This window comes from Plectropomus leopardus, chromosome 7 (genome assembly GCF_026936395.1).
Source record: "Plectropomus leopardus strain MGB_pleo_1.0 chromosome 7, ASM2693639v1, whole genome shotgun sequence".
Lineage (NCBI taxonomy): Eukaryota > Metazoa > Chordata > Actinopteri > Perciformes > Serranidae > Plectropomus > Plectropomus leopardus.
The window spans coordinates 15,588,192-15,611,673 of NC_142182.1; the positions used below are offsets into that span (position 1 = coordinate 15,588,192).

Sequence of the window (23,482 nt, forward strand, 5' to 3'; positions counted from 1 at the left end):
TTTATTGCATATTTTAAATATGTTGTTTCAAGATGTATATCTTAAAAGTTTTTTGAAAGTGGTATATGAAGGCAATTTCTTAAATATTTTATTTATGAATCAATAAATTTACCTAAATGTTCTTGTGTTTCTACCATTTTTTTCTTTTTTTAACAGAAGCTGCCATTTTTCATTCACATTATTGCTGTATCTATAAATAACATAATTTACCGTAAAGGAAGTGACACACACTTTCATTTTACAAAAAGCAAAACTCATAAACAAACCTGTAGTGTTTCCGGTATATACCCTGAACTGCGCATGCTCATTGGCGGCTGAGCGATGGCAGTGAGCAGAGTGAAGTGTTGACTCTCATTGTTTGAGAAGCTATGAGCCGTTTCATTTCTTCAGTCGTCACATTAGCTAAGTAGACAGTCAGCCCACCGTTAGCTCAACTAAAGCTCACCCTGTCTGTTGTTTACTCGCCGGCTTTTACACTCAAAGAGTCTGGAGAAATGCAGAGAATAAGCTCTTGGAAAACCGGTTGGCAGCTGCTGAAAACAAACTGCGAGGGAGCAATAAAACAAGTAAACACGTCGCCTGCGACCTCACGCAATTATAGCAATGTAAGTTGATGCTTTATTATTATGCGCTGTTATTTATGATAGAAATGGAGACTAATGGGAGAAAACGACATGTACTTTTCGCCTTTAAATAGTTGGTTGTGGTACTTGATATGTTTCCATTTTAGTGAAAAGTAACATCACACTGAAGCTAATCTCAGCACACATTTAAAGCCTGTTATCACTATCCTGTTCATCCAGTTCACTCATCAATGAGTCATCTGCTCCAACTGAAGTATGATCACTGTTTGGGACTACTTACAAATATTAAATTACAAAATAAATGCAGTTGTAATTAGTTACAATGAAAAAAAATCTGTTATTAAATTATAGTAACAATTATGTGTAACTTCTTTATTACATGTAATCAAACAAATGTTGCCCCTGTGTTTGAGTATTAAAGAGAAAAACTGTTGGATGTATTTAATTTTATAATTTATTCACCTTTTAGTCTGTGGGATTGTATTTTTATTGCCTTACAATAAATAAAATGCATATAACACACAACATGTGTGTTGTTTATTAAGCAGCTTATGTATTGTAACAGTTTGTATTAGTGTGCTCTAGTGTTGGGTAATAACTAGTTACAAAATTAAAGTACAAAATAAATGTAACTGTGATTAGTTAGTTATTGAGAAATAATATGAAAAATTAAATTATAGTAACTAATCAAAATATGATTACAAAGCGTTACATGTGATAAAGAAAAGTGAAAAATGTATATGTTGATTAAAGCATTTATTCTGCTGCTTTACATTTTTTTGCAGTTGAGCGTAATATTTACGTGCTTATAATTTTAGGTCTTTTCAGCTTTATTGCTCCGTTTAAAATATTTGTTAAAAAAAAGTTATCAAATGTAAAAAGATACATTACTTTGACAAAGTAATTAAAATAGTCAACCTAACTCTTCTTCTCCTAACACTGTGTATAATTTATATACTCCGTGAACAAAGTCTCGGTCAGTTCTCTGTGTCTGAACTGACGAGATTATGACGAGTGTTCAGGCGGTAGTATCACAGAAAGTTAATGAACAGCTCCGTGTTTTCGTGATGCACATGTCTCCACTCTCTGGCCCAGCTCCCTCCTCACGGCTCCAGCTCCTTTGGGCTCCTCTTCGACATTGATGGGGTGCTGGTGCGGGGCAGGACGCCCATCCCTGCAGCCAAGCAGTGCTTCAGGAACCTGGTGGACCGCAATGGGAAATACAAGGTGCCCGTGGTGTTTGTCACCAACGCTGGGAACTGCATGAGGCACACCAAAGCTGAGCACCTGTCACATCTGCTTGAGGTGGAGGTAAACTGAACACTTGAAGTGATTAAATCACTGCTTGTACCTCAGCTTGTTTTGTCTTGTGTTTTGTTCTCTGACATCAAGATTTATTTCCCAGGTGTCTCCAGACCAGGTGATGCTGTCCCACAGTCCTTTGCGGATGTTTACCCAGTTCCACAAAATGCGTGTGCTAGTGTCCGGACAGGGTCCTGTGGAGGAGGTCGCTCACAAGTATCCTGTCTTGAATCAGGAGTTGCTGCACTCTGTTTGGATGTTGACCTTAAAGTGTGCATGTTCTGTTTATTCAGTGTATTTTTGTCCACGTTCCACGTTGTTATCAGTATTTAATCTTTGTACCCTTTGTTCCCTTTGCTGTCTCGCTGTCTCAGTGAGGCCCCCTCACAGATTTCCTACTTTTCTTTTTTTAAATTTGTTGAGGAATTGGAAGAAGTTTTGTTTTTTTCTCATGTGGGGTTTGTAATTTATTCATTCATTCATTTTTAGAAGCCTTTGATTTTATTATTACTTTCTTTTCTGAAAAAAATCTCAGAATAATCCAGTAGGAAATGCCTTCATAATGTAAGTTATCCCTCAGGAAGCAAATTTCAGAACGAGACATTCCCATTGTAAGCAGGTGATATATGCTAATAATTTTTTAAAGTGTTTCTTTAATATGTGTTTTGTGGCTCAACTGTGTTTGACTTTAACCCACCAAACTTCAGCCTGGGCTTTCAGGATGTTATTACCATAGATATGCTCAGAGAGGCATATCCTCTTCTAGATGTCGTAGATCACAACAGAAGGCCCAAAGACAGCGTGAGTAATATTGAATCCTGTTATGTTAAGTTAGGGATGAGTGAGACATCTTACCTGTTGTGTGTAATGTCTTACAGATTCCACCCACCAAAGGTTTACGGCCAATAGAAGGTATGTTTTCACGCACAGTCAGCTTGAGATGCAGTACTTTCATCTGCGGGCTCAATCACTGTTGAGTTTCTGTTGGGTTCAGAGGACAGTGGACGACTCCTCTCATTTCCATCATTTATTGAGTGATGATGATCATTGAAGAGTTTATGTATTAGGTCGCTAACCTCAAAGAAAAAGAAATATAAATTATGTCAGTTAATTCAATGAAAAAAAATCCCTGTCTTCAATAAAATCACTTAATTTTGATCAAATAATTAATGCACAACAGTTCTGTCAGTCATTAACATAATTACTCATGCTGTGCCAAATATTTATTAAATGTATTTATTGCAGTTTTTAAGTATTAATGCTTTGGTCTGACGTGTATTTATAATATCTTTAAATAATATTTGAAATAATTGTTAAAATATTTTAAATCTAACTCGTAGTTCCAAACAAAATCATCTGTATTTTCAGCTAATAATCATAAACCACATCAATGAATAAAATTACTCACTCATGTAATTAAATACTTGTATAAATACACTTAAATCATGACCTGTTACTTTAAATCTTTTCATTTACAGGTAACAGTTGAAATATAATTTCTGCTATCAAGTTAATCAGTCTGCAAGCAACAAAATCTTATAAACAGCTCAGAGATTGACCACATCAAACGCCAGTGGTGGAATATAACTAAGTACATTTACTGTACTCAAGGACATGTCCTTTACTTGAGTATATTCTTTTTATGTTTCTCTAGACTTTCACTCAACTACATTTCCGACAGAAACATTGTACATTTACCTCACTACATTTATCTGACAGCTTTAGTTACTAGTAACTTTACACATTATATATGTTATAAGATTTTTGCATAAAAACAAAGAATTTATAAAATATGATTAAATAAATTAAATATCTATTGCAAATTGACTGAGAAATTTAATTATTTTGATAAACATTTACATATTTTTTCTACGTTTTTTTTTCCCAATAATGTCAAGTTTTTAGGGCTGTTTTTTCCTCCTTAGATTTTTCTGCATGTTACTTTTACTTTTAACATTTTTAGTATATTTTACTGATTATACTTACTTTTTACTAAAATAACATTTCCACTGAAGGACTTTTACTTGTAACAGAGTATTTTCACAGTGTGGCATTTGTACTTTTACGTAAGAAACAGCATACTTCTTCCACCACTGTTAAACATGAAATGAATAAAAAAAAAAAATCAAAGAAATCTAACCACATGAATGAATGAATCGCTCCTGCCACTCGCAGAACGTCACAGCTTGCACACTACATAACTGCTTAAGCTGCAGTAGGTTGCAGATAGTTGTTATTTATGCTACTGTTAAAAAAGTCAAATACGTACCAAAAGCATCTCTGTGGTCGTCTGAGCACTGACACAAAACATTTCTTTTGTCTGACTGGTTTCTTTTTGCACAGACAAACAAAGAAAGCGCACCTGCACAGCTGATAGTGATTAAATCAGAGCGAACCAGCATCTCTCCCTCTACCTGCATCACCGGGAGCCTGAGTCGACTAATCGGCTCACCGCTGCCCTCTTTTGTGCTGCTCAGCTTACCTAATTCTAAAATCAACAGCAAAACAAAAGAATGAAAAAGAAAATAACTGTATTTTAATATACGGCTTAACAATCACCTTTGTGTTAATTCATTGTTGGCAGATAGTGATTTAACAGACTTATTACTTTTGATTAGCTATTTATAATGAACCCAGGTATGGCTGTCTTTTGTATTATTTTCTTCCCATAGCTGTGATCTTATTTGGTGAGCCGATCAGATGGGAGACAAACCTCCAGCTCATTGTTGACGTGCTCCTGACAAATGGGAACTCAGACAATAACTGGAGTTCTCAGCAATACCCTCACATCCCTGTCCTGGCCTGTAACATGGACCTGCTGTGGATGGCCGAAGCAAAGAATCCCAGGTACAGTGTGTGTGTGTGTAAAATTTAATAAATACACACCCTGACCTGAAACATGATTAAAAGTGTTATTGTACTAAATGTCCCTGTCTTGTAGGTTTGGTCATGGTATGTTCCTGGTGTGTTTGGAGAGCCTGTACAAGAAGATCACAGGCAATGAGCTAAAGTACGAGGCTCTGATTGGTAAACCCAGTGTGGTGACTTACAACTACGCCGAGCTGCTGATCAGACAGCAGGCTGAGAGACTGGGCTGGACCACACCTGTGAAGAGGCTTTACGCTATAGGGTGAGTGACTCAGTCATCTCTTGACTATAGACCCGCATGTGATACTTAAAGCTACAGCTGGTCACCTGTTTTCAGAAACATATTTTAGTGCACTGTTTTGCTGTAAAATGAGACAGTTTGCTCTGGCCGCTGGGCGATGCTTGGTCAACTGTTTTCAATACGATGGCCATGTCACAAACTTTCTCGTTTTACAGCTAAACAGTAAACTATGTTTCTGAAAACATTTGATGCTAGAAAGAGGAGAATGCATTTAGAAGCAAAAGGAGTGTTTTTTTTGTTTTGTTTTTTTTACATCTTATCCGTCTCATTTGCTTGTGTGGATATTGGGACAGTTTCAGCAAATATGACAAAAAAAGATTTTTATTAAAGTTACTGTCTGTAACTTTAAAAATTGTCCTTCAAAAGCTTTGACTAGCCGTAAGTGATTCTTTTAATGCGTTATAACTATCTTTTTTAATAGTGATAACCCTATGGCTGACATATATGGCGCCAACCTCTACGACCGCTACCTTCAGGCTTCTCAGCGCACCAAAGCCCAGATGCAGGCAAAAAGTGGCGGAGGAGGTATAGATCCCTTGGCAGAAGCTCCAAAAATGACATCAGAAGAAGCAGGTGGAGCGTCAGGTGGTTTCGGGGTAGAGGTGGAACGCCCCGAGGGGTGCAGCTCCATGCTGGTGTGCACAGGAGTGTACAGCAGAGACACACAAGAGCTTCCGTCGGATCCAGAGCACACTGTCACGGAGCAGCAAATCTTCCACGGTCACAGGGACTTCCACTTTGACCCCAGCCTCATGCAGCCGTCCTATGTGGTGCAGGATGTGAAGGAGGCGGTGGAGCTGGTGTTTCAGCAGGAAGGTTGGCCTCTGGAGTAAGATGGCTGGGTATTAAACTGTGGCTACATCTCAGAGCCGTCCAGTAAACAGCTCTAACAATCCTTAACTGGTAGGAGCTTTATGAGGGTTTTTTTGTTGGTAGGTGCACTGATCATCACAGGGGAGGAGTAGCTTGTTGTTCTTAGAGATTCTCTTAAAGTGCCATAGAATAAGCTAAAAAAAAAGGCAATAATATGCAGTTTTAACACTAAGTATAGGAGAGTTATACCCATTTTAAATCGGTCATACACACACAAACACACACACACATCACTGTTTCCAAGGGCCATACCTACATGTATGTGTGAAGGACTCAAGTTTATGTAGTTCTACATGTGCCCTTTCTTGTATTTGTACGACACAATCTATATCAGCTTTCTCTTTTTCAACGCACGTCGATTGTTAAGAAGTGTAAGTGTAGAGTTACAAACATTTTTAGTACTCTCAGACTTTTATCTGCAAGTTTATGGATGAGAATTTAAACATAGTTACACTTTAAATTGGATAATGTTCAGATTGATCCAGAAATAGCCTGGTTCATCTGTGACACTGTCCATTTTCCAGATAAAGATGGATTTTTTTTTTTGCACAACCATCTACCTAACTGGGTCATCTTGCCTTTCCAAAACATACCCCCACTCCAGCAACTCCTTACTAGACCAGTCCTGCTGTTTGTTTTTACTGCTATAATATTTCAGCTTGATTTGTTTTTAAGCAAGGGTGAATGTGTAACCATGGATGCATAAGAGATTAAGTGGCCAGGTTTAAGTTTAGTACCTCAGTTTTGTTTTTAGCTGCAATGGAGAGAATGCTAATTTTATTTTGGTATTATTTTGTGAAATTGTCAGAATGATACAAAGTACCACAGTTTCAACAGGAATGAAAAAAGGTGCTATTTTTTCCGCTGAATAGTTAAAGCGCTGAAATTTTTAGTTTTTTTTTATGTGAATGTCTGTAATCGAAGACTTTTGCGACTGCAGCTGCAGCACTACTGAAAATTTCACACGGTGCTGGTTTGTTTTATTTGTAACTGACAGATTTAACAAAGTATGATTTGCAAGTGACTTAAACTGTAGGTTAAAACTGTGGAACTCTGGTTAATGTACTTGAAAAAGCCATACTATACTAAAGAACAATTAAAAAAGACACAAAACACTGCTTGTCAAGTGACACCATCTGTATACGTTTGCACAGTCTTAGCACAGAGTCCTCCAGCAGAGGTGTGGTTTGTAATGCTCTAGTCACTATCACATTCAGCAGCAGTTATCCTCGAGAATAATACAAAATACATTTGATAAGCCACCGCCATTTAAAACCTGTGTTACTGATTCAACTAACTGTATAAATATTAAAAGTCAAGATATGTACAAAACTTTCACACACACAGTGTCACACACGTATTTTCTCCTAAACTGGCAACACTTACAACAATACATCACTGCTTGAGTCCACTCAGCACCCACACTTTTTATCTGCAGACCCAGCGCCGTGGACCGGGTGAGAGCTGTTACTCAGCATGAATTGAGGCGAGTCTTGGGAAATCTCGTCTATGATGGTCATGCCATTGCGTGCCAGCAGCTCCCGGGCCATGAGGACGAAGGCCGCCTCAACGTTTTGGGCCTCCTTGGCAGAGGTTTCCAGAGCCGCGAGCACATTGTTGTTCTCTGCCAGAGTACACGCGTCCTCGAACAACACCTGCCTCTGAGCCTCAAGGTCTGACTTGTTACCTGCAATAATGGACAGAACGGGAAGTGTTGAAAACAAAAGCATAAAGGTGTTACGACACCAAGTGTACAATTAAAAAAGAATGCTTTTAATTATCAATCTCTATCATCAGAATCTGGCATTTCTTTATCATTTTGTCTATAAAATGACATAAAACTGCAAACACTGATTTCTCAGTTTACCAGATCCAAGTGCTGCGCTCATATTGCATGTTTTCTCTGACCGACAGTACAACACAAAAATATTTACTTACTAACATATATGACAAAGACAAGCATCAAGACCTCAATTTAATAAGCTGGAACCAGATAATGTTCAGCATTTTTTGGTTGAAAAATGGCCCAAATGATTAACTTATGTAATTTTCTGTTAACTGGCAAATCACTTAATCAAGTGATTGTTTCAGCTGAACAGACCAACAGTCCAAAATCCAAAGATATGGTGTTTACATTTATGGGTGATTCTTAAACTATCATAATTTTTGTGTCCCTGTCAGAAATAAGAAAAACAAAAAGGCAATGCTTATTTTTTATTTTTTCACACTTTACACCAAAAGGAACGTACAAATATTAAATGACAGATCAGTCATTATTTTTATCATATAGTAGCTGGCCCTTTATGAGCCAGATTTCAGACATCTAGCCCTGCTTAATTTTTTTTTTTTTAAATTTTCTTTTTATTGGATTTTTGCATTTAAGTACAACAAATAAACATATAAAACAGAAATACCCTCCCCAACAACAGGTGCTGCAACAAAACAGATACACAAAAAAAACAAACAAAAAGCACAAAACCAAAAACAAAAACGAAAATAACAAGTGAAAGGCGTAGACGGAGAGACGTGGTACAGGGAATAAATGTCATGACAGGGTAGGATCAGATATTAATATTTGTTAGTGGACATGTCAGAGTCTCTGTAAAAAAATATGCAAGGGTTTCCAGAGTTTCCAAAATTTGTCCAGTTTATGGTTAAGTTCGTAAGTCAGTTTCTCCAGTGGAAGCAGAGCTGATATCTGAGAAATCCACATATCAGCCCTGCTTAATTTAATCTTGATCTAATATCAACTTCAAATACAAACTGCACACACACATTTACACATTTTAATGAAATGTATCGTGTGTTGTAAGATATTTTTTGTTTTTTTTTTTTACTATAAGAACACCTGTCCCTTGAGGCTACTGTCATGTCCACCTTCTGGGATTTTTTTTATAGTTTGTATACTCTGTAAACAGCAATACATGTGACAGGAGAGCACATGGCTGGAGGATAGTTGGCTCCATAAAGGGAACTGAAGTAATTAGAAATTAAGATACATTTTTGTTAAATAAAGAATTTATTGGCTGGTATTTCTAAATTACTCATATATCCTTTGATGCTACAAATCACAAGAAAAACAACATTTTAATTTGGTATTTTGTTTATTTTTATTGCTAATGATAAGACTGACATTAACAAGCTAAGATATCATGAGATGTTGTGAATTTGACAAAATGTCTTTTCCACAACAGTCATTTCCATCACATCGTTCATTGTGATGGAAAAGACATAATGGAGATACATGACTGAAAATATTGTATCAATACATTTCTCTAAATATGCATTTACATTTTCTAAATATTTTCAGACCCAATTAGAGCATAGTTGAAGAATAACCCTGATATAAAAGCTGAAACCGGAGTTATTGGTTGTTAATGACTAATCGTCTGTCAAACATTTAAAAAAAAAAAAAAACGCTGGGAACCACTGGTGTATCACGTCCAGCAGTCTATAAATATGTTTTGGGGTGACACAAAACTAATTTATTTTCACTCTACTTACCAATGAGGATGAGTACCACACTGGCGGCTCCAAACTGCTCCACCTCCCTGATCCAGTGGGGAACAGATTCAAATGTGGCGCGGCGTGTGATGTCATAGGCCACCATGGCGCCGTGGGCACTACGGTAGTAGCTCTGAGTAATGGTGCGGAAACGCTCCTGTCCTGCGGTGTCCCATACCTGCATCTGTAATAACAACACAAGACACAAATGCAATATGACTAAAATGCTCACAAAATGTGTGTTAAGTATCTCCAGAACATAATTCATGAGTTATGGAGACATGCTGTGCACCCTGAAGGTTTTCGGTCCTGTCGCAGCAGTGCTTGTGTGTACAGAACCTCAAACTAATTAACATAGAAAGACATTCATGAAGTTAACAAATTAACACACCCAGAAAGCTAACACACTGATAATGTCATCTGAAGGAAAGTCAGCCACTCCTTTTCTAGAGTAAAAGTACTGATCAACTGAAACAAGCAAATGTTATTTTACTTATTATTTACTTGGAGTACACATCTCACATGCTCATGCTTTTGTTTATATATAAAAATATACCCATGATCATAATAAACAACCCCATTTGTATGTGGAAATGATTGTGCATTAAAAGCTGTAAGTCAGGGATATATCTGATAAAAACTGAACTTCTAAATGATGTAATAGACAGAAAAAAAAATAGAAATAATGTCACCTACCTTCACTTTCTTACCATCGATGTCCAGGGTGCGGACGGTAAAGTCGACCCCAATTGTGTTTTGCTGCTTCTCAATGAATATGCCAGACTTGAAGCTCTGGACCACACATGTTTTCCCCACATCTGAGTCCCCAACCAGGATGATTTTGAAAAGAAAGTCAAAAGAGTCCTCAATCTCCGGCCCTGCAGACTGCATGGTGAAGGAAGGGATATATACACAGAAAACACTCACTGAGGCTGAAACACGAGATCCAAGGCCCCTGTGCAACGAAACTGGTTCCTTCCAAGTTGTGTCAATAAAAACTGAGACTATTTACAGTAACAGCAGTCACATCCTTGTCAGAAAAAAAGGTGCAAATCAGGTTTATACCAGCTGTAATAGAACAGTTTGTGTGGCTCCAGGGTCCGCAGGTAAAGCTGTCTCAGTCAAATACTTAAAAAAATAAATCACTAAAAATGATGAATAATCTCACAATTAAATCCAGTTTTTATTCCAGCAGGTTGCTTTCCCTTGTCATTTTTTACCCTCTAAACTCCAAAACCAACTTTATTATTCCATAGCATTCAGATGCCCTTTTTTTCCTGGAAGTACCCAAGCTGGTATCCAAAAGTTGTGTTTCTTCATCCTGTATTTATTCCATGTCTAGGCTACGCTATCGTGCACATTGTTTAAGTCTATAACACAAGTTTTATCTGCACTGCTGCCCTTTAGACTGTCACTCTGTCTGCCCTCTACAACTCTCCACCTGAACTTTCATTCTGAGACAATTACAGACACGCCTCCTACCTGTCCTGGTAGGTGTGATCTCCAGCTGCCAGCCCACCTGCACCACTGCATCTTGGGATATGAGTTTCTGCTCAGGTGCTGTAACGGGACACAATACCTGGAAGAGGCAGAAAGAAAATGACCCGAGACATTATCAAAAGTACTGGCTCAGGCATAAATATATAGATCTGATAATGTTGAGACAGATTTAAACATATCAAGCTCAAGCTGGTTTTAAAATTATCTAGACTTACCGTTTCAGTTAGACCACTTTAAAGTTAGAGGTACACAGAGAGCCAAAGAGCCGGAGGCTGACATTGAACAGAACCGTTTATCTTTAAGAAGACAGGCTTTGCTTACAAGACTCAGTGTGCAAATATCCCTGAGCAAACAGTTTAAAACCGCTCCTCCAACTGACATAATGTAAACACTCGACATTTGTCTTAACAGCTGTCCTTTGGACCCCAGTGTTTTTTGTACATTTAAAAAACGCCTCACACCATCAGCCCCCTCGCTGACTACTGTCAACTAACACATTCCACAGCACTCAACAACAGAGAGGGGTTAAGCGCAGAAAAGGCAAGAACCAAAACACAACACACATTGACAGGATGTAGTTGAATACAGGATAATGTGACATATATTGTAATTAAAATATTATTACCTCAGGCTGCACACATTGATACACAGTGAGATGTTACCACAGAATGAGCATACTGCTCTGAATCTGAATCAGTCTCCCTCTCTCTGTCCACCCCCTCGCTTGTTCTGTCGTCATCTCAGCCCACTGAAGAACAAGGCACAGCTGGACACAGAACAATGTGTGAGTGTGAGGGGCACTTGACCAAGCTGGGTCTATCTTTGGCTGTGACCACAAGCCACCTTCTTTCTGCTGTGTGGTTGTGTGTGGTTGTGTGTGGTTGATGCCTTGTTAAATCCAATGACATGTGGTGTTGTTGGCCGTTAAGTGATGGCACAGAAAAAGAGAGAAAAAAAGGAACCCATTCAAACAGCAGATTGATTAAATTTACAGGATAAAACAAAATAAATTCCAGGCTTTAAGATGTCTAGCCATGAAATTTATGCAAACCATTATTATGGTATAAAATAATAAACATCTATGTGAAATCATATAAAAATCCAGAGCATTCCCCAAAATTCAGACGAACTACTTCTAATTTCTGCATGTGTAAAATCACTCGAGCGTAGAACAATATAACAAACCAAATTATAGATATGTTAGCTTAATCCCCTCATTGATATTAAAGAGCAGAAATACTTCTATGATTCAGCACTCAGTTCAGGGACTGTAGTTAAGTGGATGAGTGGGGATGAAATCATATTTGAGCCTCAACTAAGCTGCCCTATCAGTCATAGACGTCAGTCTACTGTGTCATCTCTTTTGCAGAAACTGTGCTGCACTCGAAGAGTTTCTCAGTCTAAAAGCGGTGCTGGGGCTTTGTTGCCATTTTCTTTGTTTCTGAGGTTTCTTGACAGATGCCTTATTCAGTGATGTCTCTGGAGGAGGGACGTGAATTGGCTTCCAGGGGATGGGATTGTAGAAGCTGGGTGATGGGTAGGATTTGTCATATGGACCTGAAAAAAATCAAGGAAATAAGATGCTGATATACAACAAATACAGAGTTGGGAAATAAAACTAATGGTCTACAAGCACATTTGATGCAGTCTGAAACCAATATAATAACAGTTTTTATCTCAGAGGGGATATTTGGACTCATTCACCAATGTCTTTCTTAAATTTGTTCTTAGGAAAAGGTCTATGTTTGATTTATGATGTGTTCTTAAACCCCAGGATTGTTTACACCCATGCTCTTAAAAGATAGATCCCACTGTCCTTGTACGTTAAGAGCGTGTGCCAGTTCATCCTAATTAACACAGGTAAACTTATACATACGAGGGCATGAGACTGCAATGCCGTGTGCACAAACAGAGATTTAAGAAGAGGAATAAGTTGAGAGAAATGTAAGTCCAATGAACGTGGAGCACCAGTCTCTAGCAAAAAACCTTCTATTCTGAAGTGGAGGTACTTCTGCAGACAGTGAACGCCAAACTGTCATATTTCGTAGCATCAGGAGTGGATATAAAATGACACAAAAGATACACGGGATGGATTATTTCCCATTAACATAACTGATACTGACAGTGGACTGGAGCGTTAGTGCTGTGTTCGTTTTATAAGGCCATAATACTTTTTTTTTTTTTTTTAAAAATCATCCTAATATTTTATGTTGACATTTAAGACACTATGCTCAAGGACGTCTTATGGTTTGGGTGATCCATAATTTTTGAAAAACCTGTTTTACTGACTGTTTTAAACTATCATTGACTGCTGACTCCTCACTCCTCCTAACTGGCCGGTAGGGGGTGCAAGTGATCAACAAAATCACATAGAAAAGGGCATTTCCTGCAATTAGCTAGGCTAAAAACAAGCCTTACCTTGTCAAGTATTTTCCAGGCCATATTTTGGCCATTGTCATGGCTCAAAAACTGACATCTATAGAAAAATTTTGTCTCATCTTGAACTGGAGCGTCTTCAGATTAGCATCATACCCAATATGTTATGATCCACTGAGGTTGGGCATGATACAAGATGAATAAATCCACGCTTTTGTTATCTTCACTGCAATCTTGACTGTAAGGGAGCTGGGAGGGACAATTTAGTGAGATTCAACCCCTCTCTGTTATACTTCTGTCATACTTATACACTAGAACCACAGCATGCCCTGTACTCCCTGTTTCCCAGACACACACACTGGAGATCTTTACTCCGCTGTGTGCACTTTTCTAGTATTGCTAAGGTACAGATTGTGTCGACTATATAGTGTCAGTCAGTCCAAAATTCATAAAGCCTACATCATGATTTCCAGATGACTGAGTTGACCTTACTTGTTGGGTAGGAAGGTAATTTGGGACTTGCTCTGGTTTTTTCATTGGCTTTTACCAGCCAGTCCTTAAATTTCTCCTCTGCCCTCATGTGGCGCTCTTTCTCCTGCTTCTCCTTCAGGGCAGCTTCCTCCTGTCAAAATAAAAGAATCTATCAGAGTCTTGCAGTTTCTAACTATCAATAATCACAAAATATTTGGCTTCAAAATCTTTTCATTAAAGGCAGAACAACTAATAAATCCACATTACTTTTGCCTTCTTTTCCATTTCTATTTTTTCTTGGTTCTTTTTCTGCAGCCAGTCTTTGTACTTTTGTTGAGCTTTCTGTTCGATCTCCCTCCGTTTCTCCCGTTGCCTCTGTATCTCCTCCTCCTCTTTGCTCAGTTTGAGAAGTTGCTCATGCTTCTCCTGGGATTGCAAGAAGACAATAAGTAACTCACATGTCAGCACTGGATAAAGTAGCATTATTGTGTAATAAAAATTCTGACAAATTACAGTCAATCTGTTTTGTGTGGTTTAACTGAACTTGAAGTAGCAGTCGTCTACCTGTTGTCTTTTCATCTTCAACCATTCTTGGATCTTCTCTTCCATGACCATCTTTTTCTGTTCCCGCTCCTTTTCTTGCTGTTCCTTTTTTTCCTTCCGTAACCGCTCCTAAATCAAAGAATACACATTTTTCTACTATCAGATACAAACTAGATGAAATAAGTATGTTTTAGAGTGAGGATAATTTTGAAAAGGGGGAAAAAACTATGACTAGCCTTACAGAAACATACAGCAAGCAAGGGAACATAAGGACAATAACAACTGCTGTAGTTATACAGTGATATGAGTTATAATTAACTGTGACTTGCCTCCTCTGCTTGTTTTTCCAATTTGAAACGGTCTTCTTTAGCTTTATTTACCAGCCACATTTCCCATGCACCGAGAGCAGGTGAGCCTGCAGGCTCTCCAGCTGCGTTCATCATCTGTACTGAAGGTGTTCTTGGGAGCTCACATCTATAACAAAAACAGGTTTACAATCAGTGGTGGATCAGTACCTGGTGGCCATACTTGAGTAAAAGTGTGGATATCTTACCAGAAAATGACTTTGGTCAAGTCAAATCAAGTCAATTTTATTTATAGAGCCCATTATCACAAAACATGGTTTGCCTCAGTGGGCTGTACAGTTTACGACATCCCTCTGCCCTTAGACCCACACATCACCCAAGGAAAAACTCCCAAAAAAGAACCCCTGTAATGGGGGAAAAAAAGGGAGGAAACCTCAGGAAGAGCGGTAGAGGATGATGAGGGATCCCTCTTCCAGGACAGACAGACGTGCAATAGATGTCGTAAATAACAAATGAAATAAGTAAAAGTTCCCTTAGAATTTTACTTGAGAAATAGCTGATATTTACTGTACTTAAGTATCCAAGGTAATTTTGTGCAATTAAATGTTCTTAAGTTAAGTACAAGTAAATGCTGTTAACATAAAAGCAAGCAGTCTAAAGTCTGAAAATTGTGGGATTTATTTTGTCTATGTACACCACCAAAAACTGGAGCATAAATTATACTTGAGGAAAAACAAGTTCATTTTCAAAACTTAAAGGATTTATGAACAAAATCCAGTTTTTCCTTCCCTCCCATTTCTTCTTCCTTTCCCTACCTATTTTGTTGTAACTAAGACACATAGAAATGTAGTGAAGAAAAAGTGTACATTTTATTTAGCAAATATAGTGGAGTAAAATACAAAAACACTTGAGTGCTGTAACAAAGTATTATTACTTTGTTACATTACAACATTGTTTACAAATGTACAAATTCTACAACATACTTACATTTTGTCTGTCTGAATCATTCAGTGTTTGGTCTTTGACTTGGTTCAGAAAGTATCTCATGCTAGAGAAATTCAGCAGTACCTGACTGGTGAAACGCTGAGTCTGGAGCCATCGCTCTGTCTAGGTGAAGTCTGCTGTGCTGGGCTGGGCTCCAGCTCTTCATCACTATCAAAACTGTCATGATAGATGGGAGAAAGCAGAGAGAATGTATCTTCATCGTCGGATAGCACACCGTCATCCAAGGCTTTTGATGTTTGGAGGTCTTTCCCCTGGCTAGTTTTTACAGGGGTCGAGCTGAGGCGCTTGGATGCAGAGGCAGGGCAGTTTGGCACCCTCCCTCCAGGCATTGCCAACTGATGTCTGCTTGGAAAAACACAAGATCAACACATGAAAATGTTTTCCATTAGTTATGTGTGAGTTTTGTGAATGAATGAAAACTTTTATTGTCCCAAGGAGTATTTACTTTGCACAAATGAGTATGAAGACGTGCATGAACATGCAAAGAACATCACAAAAGATTTCAAACAAAAATCCACTGATATTTTATAATGACATCAGGTTAATTTAGGTTAATTTAAGTTACATTAGTTAAGTCAAAAAAGTCCAGTTCCAGACCTGTGATTAGAGCTTGTTAAACAGCGTAATGCTGCATGGTACAAATGATGTGATGGCTCTTTTAGTTCACATCCTGAGCATGCTATACCTGTGTCCTGAATGTAAAAGTCCATATTCAGGCCATGAAGGGTGCATGTGAGTTATAATGCACATCGGTTCTCCAGCTATCTTGCTCACAGTTTAACAATCATGCCCAGTTTTGTTTTGCACAGACAGTACTCTCCATACACTGAATACAAAACATTGTAACACTCTGCAAAAAGGTCTTATGAAAACAGTATGAGCATAGAACTGCCCACACAAAAAACTTGTGTTTCCTTAAAAAGTTGTTGTTGTTGTTGAGCCTTTGCAAACTTAACATTAGCGTTATTATTCCATGTCAGCTTGCTATCAATAGTTGCGCCCAGTTACTTGCATTCGTGTGCACTTTCAATAATTGTGTCATTCACAATTATAGGGGACCAAGAAGAGTTCCTCCTATAATAAAAATCAATGATTAGCTTTATTTATTTTTCTTCGTGTTTAAAATAAGTGAGTTAGCTGATCACCAGTTATTTAAGTGGTTAATCTCAGCCTCATGGCTGGTCTGTTGTCTGTAAAAATACTAAAATACTAAAACAAACCTATGAACCTTTTCAGTGACGCACAATACAGACACAATTACCGTAACTTGACGATGCTCGTGTCAACAGCTCGTGGGGCTAACGTTAGCACTCAGCTAGCGTCGGTTAGCTCGCTAACTTAGCCTGAAAACTTTACAAGATGCTACGAACGTTTACTGCTAATTATTATGCTATCTAACTCTACATTGTGTATGTGTAGTGTCTCTTGTTAACTCGGAAAAAATGTGAATATTTCCTAACCCACCTTTGTGCGTATTTGAGGAAAGTCTGGTTGTTTTGCTCGACTTTTTGTCGAGCGACGCAGAAACTGATTTGCAAACAACTTAGTTTCCCATGATACACCACGCCCCCACGCTCAACTTCACGCTACTTCCGTAACCATGGAGAAGCTTGACGCTTTACGTCATACGTTTGTTGCTTCAACATATACGTTTTTTAGTTATTTCTAACAAGATTAGAGAGGTTCATTTTTAAGATTTTGCATAATTTTTATTCTAATGTTATAATGTCAAGATTTACTGATGCAGATGAGAAATGTTTGGAATATTGGTCGCTCTGTAAAATTCAATCCTACAGATGCTATTGTTTATTTTGAAAGCCATGTTATCAAACCCCTTGATCCTGTTAGGTAAATTTCATATTCACAAATATAAATTTGCAGCCCCTTTTCTAATAGTTTTTTATTGATTTATTTATATTTTTTTAGTTTAATGAAGTCTGTTTAGCATATAAATTACAAAAAAGTATAGCCACCCTACATTATTTTTTAACCTGCTTTTTGGGAATTTATGTTCTACATTATTTTAAAGTGCTGTGTTTTTGTTTGTTTGTCTTTTTGCCTATTGTTTGCTGAGACCTAGGCCCACTTGTTAGTTTGTCTATTTCTTTATTGTTCGATTTCAGTCTGTCACTTCTCTTTTTCAAAATTTGTACTTCCTACATTATTATTGTTCATTTGATTCTGATTGTATATTTGGTAGTTTCATATTGTTTGTTTGTATGTTTGTTTCTAAAAGACTTGACACGTAATCAGTGGATTCCTACTTAGATTGACATTTTTTAAATATCAGAGAAGAATATTTAGGCCACTAGTTCCTCTTTTCATATTTTCTTTAAAACAGTTTATTTGATATTGTTTTGGTGAGAGATATTTTGACCACACCAAACATTTCTGAGTACAGACTGTTTTTTTTTTTCCTCCTCTTTCCCTCCACTGTAGTTCTGTTCAGAGATTGGACTCTCTTTTTTGATTGCGCATCAAACAATGATTTCACTCCCCCTGTAATACAGGCAGTTATTGTTTATTTAGCAGCAAAAGTTAAGCTGCCCATGCACTCTGTCTCACTCCCACTTAACATTATCAGTCTAATTACCTGCAGGCTCTCCAAAATGAGCTTGTACACTGCAGAGCTGCTTTCACAAAGAGATGTGGCATTTTGTGAGAGTTTGTAATTACAAACACTGCAGCTGCAACGTTAAATTAATTTGTTGTCTTGTTTTACATCTTTTACCGCTGGGCACTGCTGCTCAGGCAATATTTTGTGGCCTTGAGTCATTGATTGTCACTTGATTTATGACTCTGTTCATTGCAAACAATTATTGAATTTTGTCTAAAAATCAGTGTCAACAGTGTACTGCTAGTAACTCTGTATCAGTGTTGGAAGAAATACATTGATCTTTTACTTATAGGCAACTAATACTTAGTTACAAGTTAATTCCTGAATTCAAACTTTAGTAAAGTAAAAGTACAGAAGTATTAGCATCAATCCGACTTTAAGTGTCAAGTGTTTAAGTACTTATTATTCAGAATGGCAAACTCAGAATAATGTACATTATGTATATGGATTATTATAATTATTGGTGCATTTACATGTAAACATCATATTGATGTTGCAGTTGGTAAAGGTGAGGCTAATTTTATTAACACTACATTATGCCTGGTAGCTTAATGTACACATCATATGTCATATATTTTGTATTTTTTCTCTTATTCTTATTTTTATTATTATTATTATTGTTATTGTTATTGTTATTGTTATTAATATTATTATTAATCTAAATCTGCAAAGTAACAAGTATCTCTAGAGCTGTCAAAGTCTAAGTATAAAAGTATAAAAAAAACATAAATGCAAATACGAAATTGTACCAAAGCACAGTACTTGAGTAAATGTACTGAGTTACTTTCCATCACTGCCCTGTCTAAGTCATTCATGAGAAACACACTAGCCACATGTATGTTTCTTCTTCTTAATTATACAAATATTTCTGGGATGCTTTCGACATCACTCCCATCCCATCACTCCTCCTGAATACAATTTTGCATTCTGTGTCAGATCCCTTTAAGGCGGCCACAGTTCTGAGTAAGATCATGACACAGGATGATAATCAGCCACCAGCACGTGCAGAATGCAGGTAGGTGTGTCCGATCCTACGTTTCTCCAGAGTCACACCAGGGTGACAGATTCCAGCTCTGGCCTCTGCTGGTCCTATCCTCAAAGGGCAGGCAGCTCTAATTCAGAGCTCTGCGTCGTCCATTACTGACCGTAACCAGCCAGCCCAGCAGCCAGCTTGCTGGCCAGATGGTATGGTGGCAGGAGATCCTAAGAGACTGCCAGAGGGCAGAGAGCGACTGCGTCGGCTTTCCCAGGCTCCTCGTCCAGACCATGGACCGCCAAGGAAGTCCCGCAAGAAGCTCCAAGTTATCATCTGTGTACTGTTGGTGGAGCTGTGCGAAAGATTCACTTTCTTTGGGATTGTATGCAACATGATTCTCTTCTGCACTGTGAAGTTGGGCTACGATAACTACCTGGCTGCAACAGTCAACCTGTGCTTTATAGGAGCCAGCACTTTGACCCCTGTTCTGGTTGGGTGGTTTGCAGACACCTGCCTGGGAAGGACCAAGGTGCTCTACCTGTGCGCTTTCCTTCATTTCTTTGGTAAGACACATTAAAAGTTTGTACATGTTGTCTGATGTGATGAAATTTGGGATAAATCTGTATGACATGTATAAAAAAATGGTTTAGCACATTTCTGATATAAATTAAAGATGTAATGTGGGGCCAAGTCTGCCAGTAAACAACAAGATATTTATCCAAATATGTCGAATAAACTAGAAAGATGCACACAAATATCTGACACACTGAATCTTGACCTTTAGTGTGAGCCCATTTCAAGAGCATTAGTAATTCTGTTACTGTAAGATGCTTAGTCATGACGCTCTTTCTGTAAAGTCACACTCTTGCAACTACGTGCCATAACTTTCACCTGTCATCATGCTTTCTAGGCACAGCCATGCTGCCCGTGGTGGCATTTCCTTTTGAAGATTTCTACATTGACACTCATCACATGACGCACCAGCTGGAGCCTCGGGAACAGCAGATCTTGTTCTATACTGGCCTTCTGGCTGCTGCCCTGGGCATCGGAGGAATCCGGGCCATCCTCTGTCCCATGGGAGCCTACAGTCTGCAGTGCTACAATCAGCACCAGCTCCTGTCCTTCTTCAACTGGTGGGTGGTGTTGCTATCTGAATACAGCCATTCACTTGGTTAACCACTCATCAGCGTCCAAACAACCCATTGATAATGTGATTATGATAAATTTTCTGATCATTTAAGAACCCTAATGACATCTTTCCATCTACTCATAAATTACTTAGTGACTAACCATATGATAATCTCTTTTTATGTATATTTAGGTTCTACTGGTTGGTCAACTTGAATTCCACCATTGTGTTTCTGGGTATTGCTTACATCCAGCAGTCTGTGGCCAAAAATCTGGGCTTCCTTATCCCCTTCACCTCTGTGCTGCTGGCTCTAATCGCCATACACATGATGCGAAACAAACTTACCTATAAACCCAAGAAAGGTAACATACTGTGGATAAAAATTACATAAAATTATTCAGTTACTAAACATACAATACTTGCTTGTACTTGTAAACAAACTGTAGGAACACCACATTAACTTGTAACAAATCAAACCAGCTCTGTTACTTTCTGCATTTATCGTACTACAGGTGGATCATTGTTGACCACACTTGGAGTTTTCTTGAACTCTTTCAAGATGTGCTGCCTTCACTATCGTCACCTGAGTGGAGATGTGGGATCTTGGCTGGACCGGGCCAAGGAGAACAATGGTGGCCGTTACAGTGAAACACATGTAGAGAACGTCAAAGTCCTGGCCAAGCTCTTCCCTCTTTACGGCCTCCAGCTGCTTTACAGAGCCTGCATAACACAGGCAGGTCACTGTGAATAGAAAGAGACATTATTATAAAGGACTTCGTCTATGTTTTTATGTGCAGCTAAAAATATGTTTCCTTCAGATTCCCTCAGGTTACTACATACAGACAATGAACTCAAACCTTCACCTGAGCGACCTCTTGTTGCCCATCGGCGCCATGAATGTGATCAGTATCCTCCCTCTGCTGCTCTTAGCCCCGCTGATTGAGTTTATTACCACTTGCTACCTCTCCATGGAAAAAACTCCTCTGGCACCTGCAAAAGTCATCAGTGAGTATTTCTATGAACATGTGCATGTACCATGCGCGCACATGCATATCTCCCCAAGTGCACACATCAACTCTAATGTTTCTCTCACTCCTCTGCCTCCCTCATCCTCCCTCTTTCCTCTCGTAATTATTCTGCAGCCCCCTCTCTCATCACCCCTCCCTGTCCATCCTCCCCTTCCAGCTCTGGGCCATGCGTGTGCCACTCTGTCAGTCCTGGTGGCAGGTTTGTCTGAGCTACAGAGGAAGGCATACCCTCTGGTTGAGCAGACCCTTTCTGGAAAAGTTCTGCAAGTGTCATCCATGCCTTGTTTCCAGCTAGCTCCTCAGTACATCTTGCTCGGTCTGGCAGAGGCTCTCGTCACTCCTGCATGTGAGTGAAAGACTTCAAGGGACACTTCACCACCAAATCAAAAATACATATGTTTCATCTTACCTGTAGTGCTATTTATCAATCTTGATTGAGATATTGGCTGCAGGGATGTCTGCCCTCTCTGAATATAATGGAGTTATGGAAATAGATGGCACTTGGCTTGTAGTGCTCAAACACCAGAAAAAGAATTCAAAAAAATGAAAAACTCAATAGCAGTGTCTCTGTCCAGAAGTTCCTGACCCTATTATTTAAGATAATCCACAGACCTTGTGTAAGCAGTTTTATGTAGGAACTAGTTTCTTTTTACTGACCTACTCTCGCAAACTATATCACCACCCAGAGGTAAGTGTGCATACTGTTAATCAACAAAGCACCACTGAGCTTAGCTGATGAGGACGCCATTAATGTTTACATCTCATGCTGTCAGAGGCACGAGTCTCTCATCCACGAGTAAATGCATGCTTTCTTCTGCACAATGATATGGTTCAGTAGAAATAAAATAGTTCCTGCATGAAATTGCTCACAACAAGGTCTGTGGATCATTATTAGTTTCATACATTTCAATGTATTTTTGGTGCTTTGAGCACAAGTGGAGTACCACCTAGTTCCATTATATTTGAGTGAAGGCAGACATCTATATGGCCAACACTGTAACAGTAACTCACAGCCAAACAATCTAGATTGATAAGTAGCACTACAGGTGAGATGATAAGTAGGATGTTTTGATTTTGGGGTGAACAGGTCCTTTAAGGCCTCCATAATTTAATACGCTACATGTGTTACATGGTGCATCTTGCCCCAAAACTAATGCTTTATTAAGTTAACATAAACCAAATGACACAAGTCATGAAAGCAGATGAAGATGATCAATCATTTCTGCTGTCACTTCCTGTGTGGCAGGTTCCCTCATATCATTTCAGCTGACTCCAAGCCACATTAGAGGGATCTCCCTGCACTTCCTCACTCTGTCCTATGGTGGCGGCTGCTTTCTGGGAGCCTTCATCATTCAGCTGGTGTATTTTTTCTCTGGAGGTAAAATTACTGCAATTAGTGTACTGCGCATTTTCTTCCAATACCAAATGACTGCAACAGTAGAATTTGAATGAAAAACACAAAGATTTTTAAAACAAGATGTCACAGATGCTGATGTGACCACACAAATACTCATTTGCAGGTAACTTCTATCCAAACGTATTGCATGATGGGAATCTGGAGAGATTCTTCTTCCTCATGGCCATACTGATGGCCATAAATACCCTTGTGTTTTGGAGTGTATCTTACAGGTATAGTATTACCTCTAATTACCTTAAGTATTTGGTAAAATAAAGATTACAATAAGATTATTAACTTTGCATGATGAACACTGTCATTCTCACTGACGTTGTGCAGGTACATAGACCTGAGTGTGCAGGGGAAAGCACTGACTATCAGCCCTCTGACTGAGAAGCTGCTGCATTACAAGTCCTGTCTGCGGTTCTACGACACCATGGATCGCTCCTACACAAACGCCTCCATCGAATCTATTTTATGACTGTCTTCATTATTTTCTCTACTTTTTGTGGCGCTGGCGCTGCATGCTGCTTTATCAAAAGCAGTTACTTGTGAACTTGTGGGCTGAACTGTATGAATAATGTACATGGTGTGTAGATAATGTTTGTTGTTTTTACAATCAATGTAATAACAGAATTTAGGCACATAATCACCACATTCCTCATTAGTTTGAGATAAATTTGCAAAATCAAATGTAGATCGTT

The 23,482-nt window shown here is 38.5% G+C and overlaps 5 protein-coding genes across 6 annotated transcripts in view; 2 read left to right on the top strand and 3 right to left on the bottom strand.

Moving 5' to 3' along the window:
- ush1c (Usher syndrome 1C) overlaps positions 1–3,473 on the bottom strand; it is a 36,818-nt gene extending 33,345 nt beyond the window's left edge. The window contains 1 exon segment of the mRNA XM_088080031.1: positions 2,742–3,473. The gene's annotated coding sequence lies outside the window, so the exon portion shown is untranslated.
- hdhd5 (haloacid dehalogenase like hydrolase domain containing 5) lies at positions 296–7,043 on the top strand. Its single transcript, XM_042495562.2, has 8 exons — positions 296–605; positions 1,680–1,895; positions 1,990–2,102; positions 2,594–2,687; positions 2,765–2,798; positions 4,559–4,733; positions 4,828–5,016; positions 5,477–7,043. Exons 1-8 carry the CDS (start codon positions 495–497, stop codon positions 5,886–5,888), a joined length of 1,344 nt encoding a protein of 447 aa, XP_042351496.1. The 5' UTR covers positions 296–494; the 3' UTR covers positions 5,889–7,043.
- A 1-nt stretch (position 7,044) lies between these two features.
- rab19 (RAB19, member RAS oncogene family) lies at positions 7,045–11,693 on the bottom strand. Of its 2 annotated transcripts, none has more exons than XM_042495565.2 (5): positions 11,558–11,693; positions 10,915–11,011; positions 10,129–10,317; positions 9,433–9,616; positions 7,045–7,615 (listed from the first exon to the last, which is right to left on the bottom strand). In XM_042495565.2, the coding sequence occupies exons 2-5, from the start codon at positions 10,963–10,965 to the stop codon at positions 7,341–7,343; spliced, it is 699 nt and encodes a 232-aa protein (XP_042351499.1). In that variant the 5' UTR covers positions 10,966–11,011; positions 11,558–11,693; the 3' UTR covers positions 7,045–7,340. The 2 variants fall into 2 exon arrangements, with proteins under 2 accessions (XP_042351499.1, XP_087936156.1); XM_088080030.1 differs by lacking the exon at positions 11,558–11,693 and adding an exon at positions 11,148–11,271.
- On the bottom strand, positions 11,206–17,239 carry ccdc34 (coiled-coil domain containing 34). Its single transcript, XM_042495564.2, has 7 exons — positions 17,097–17,239; positions 15,696–15,974; positions 14,652–14,796; positions 14,344–14,451; positions 14,047–14,205; positions 13,801–13,930; positions 11,206–12,489 (listed from the first exon to the last, which is right to left on the bottom strand). Exons 2-7 carry the CDS (start codon positions 15,959–15,961, stop codon positions 12,287–12,289), a joined length of 1,011 nt encoding a protein of 336 aa, XP_042351498.2. The 5' UTR covers positions 15,962–15,974; positions 17,097–17,239; the 3' UTR covers positions 11,206–12,286.
- A 146-nt stretch (positions 17,240–17,385) lies between these two features.
- On the top strand, positions 17,386–23,259 carry slc15a5 (solute carrier family 15 member 5). The gene is given in 9 exon segments (XM_088079459.1): positions 17,386–19,788; positions 20,136–20,358; positions 20,547–20,716; positions 20,867–21,087; positions 21,173–21,363; positions 21,497–21,728; positions 22,604–22,760; positions 22,903–23,011; positions 23,118–23,259. Coding segments are annotated over 9 exon segments (1,797 nt in total). The 5' UTR covers positions 17,386–19,436.
- The last annotated feature ends 223 nt before the right edge of the window (positions 23,260–23,482 follow it).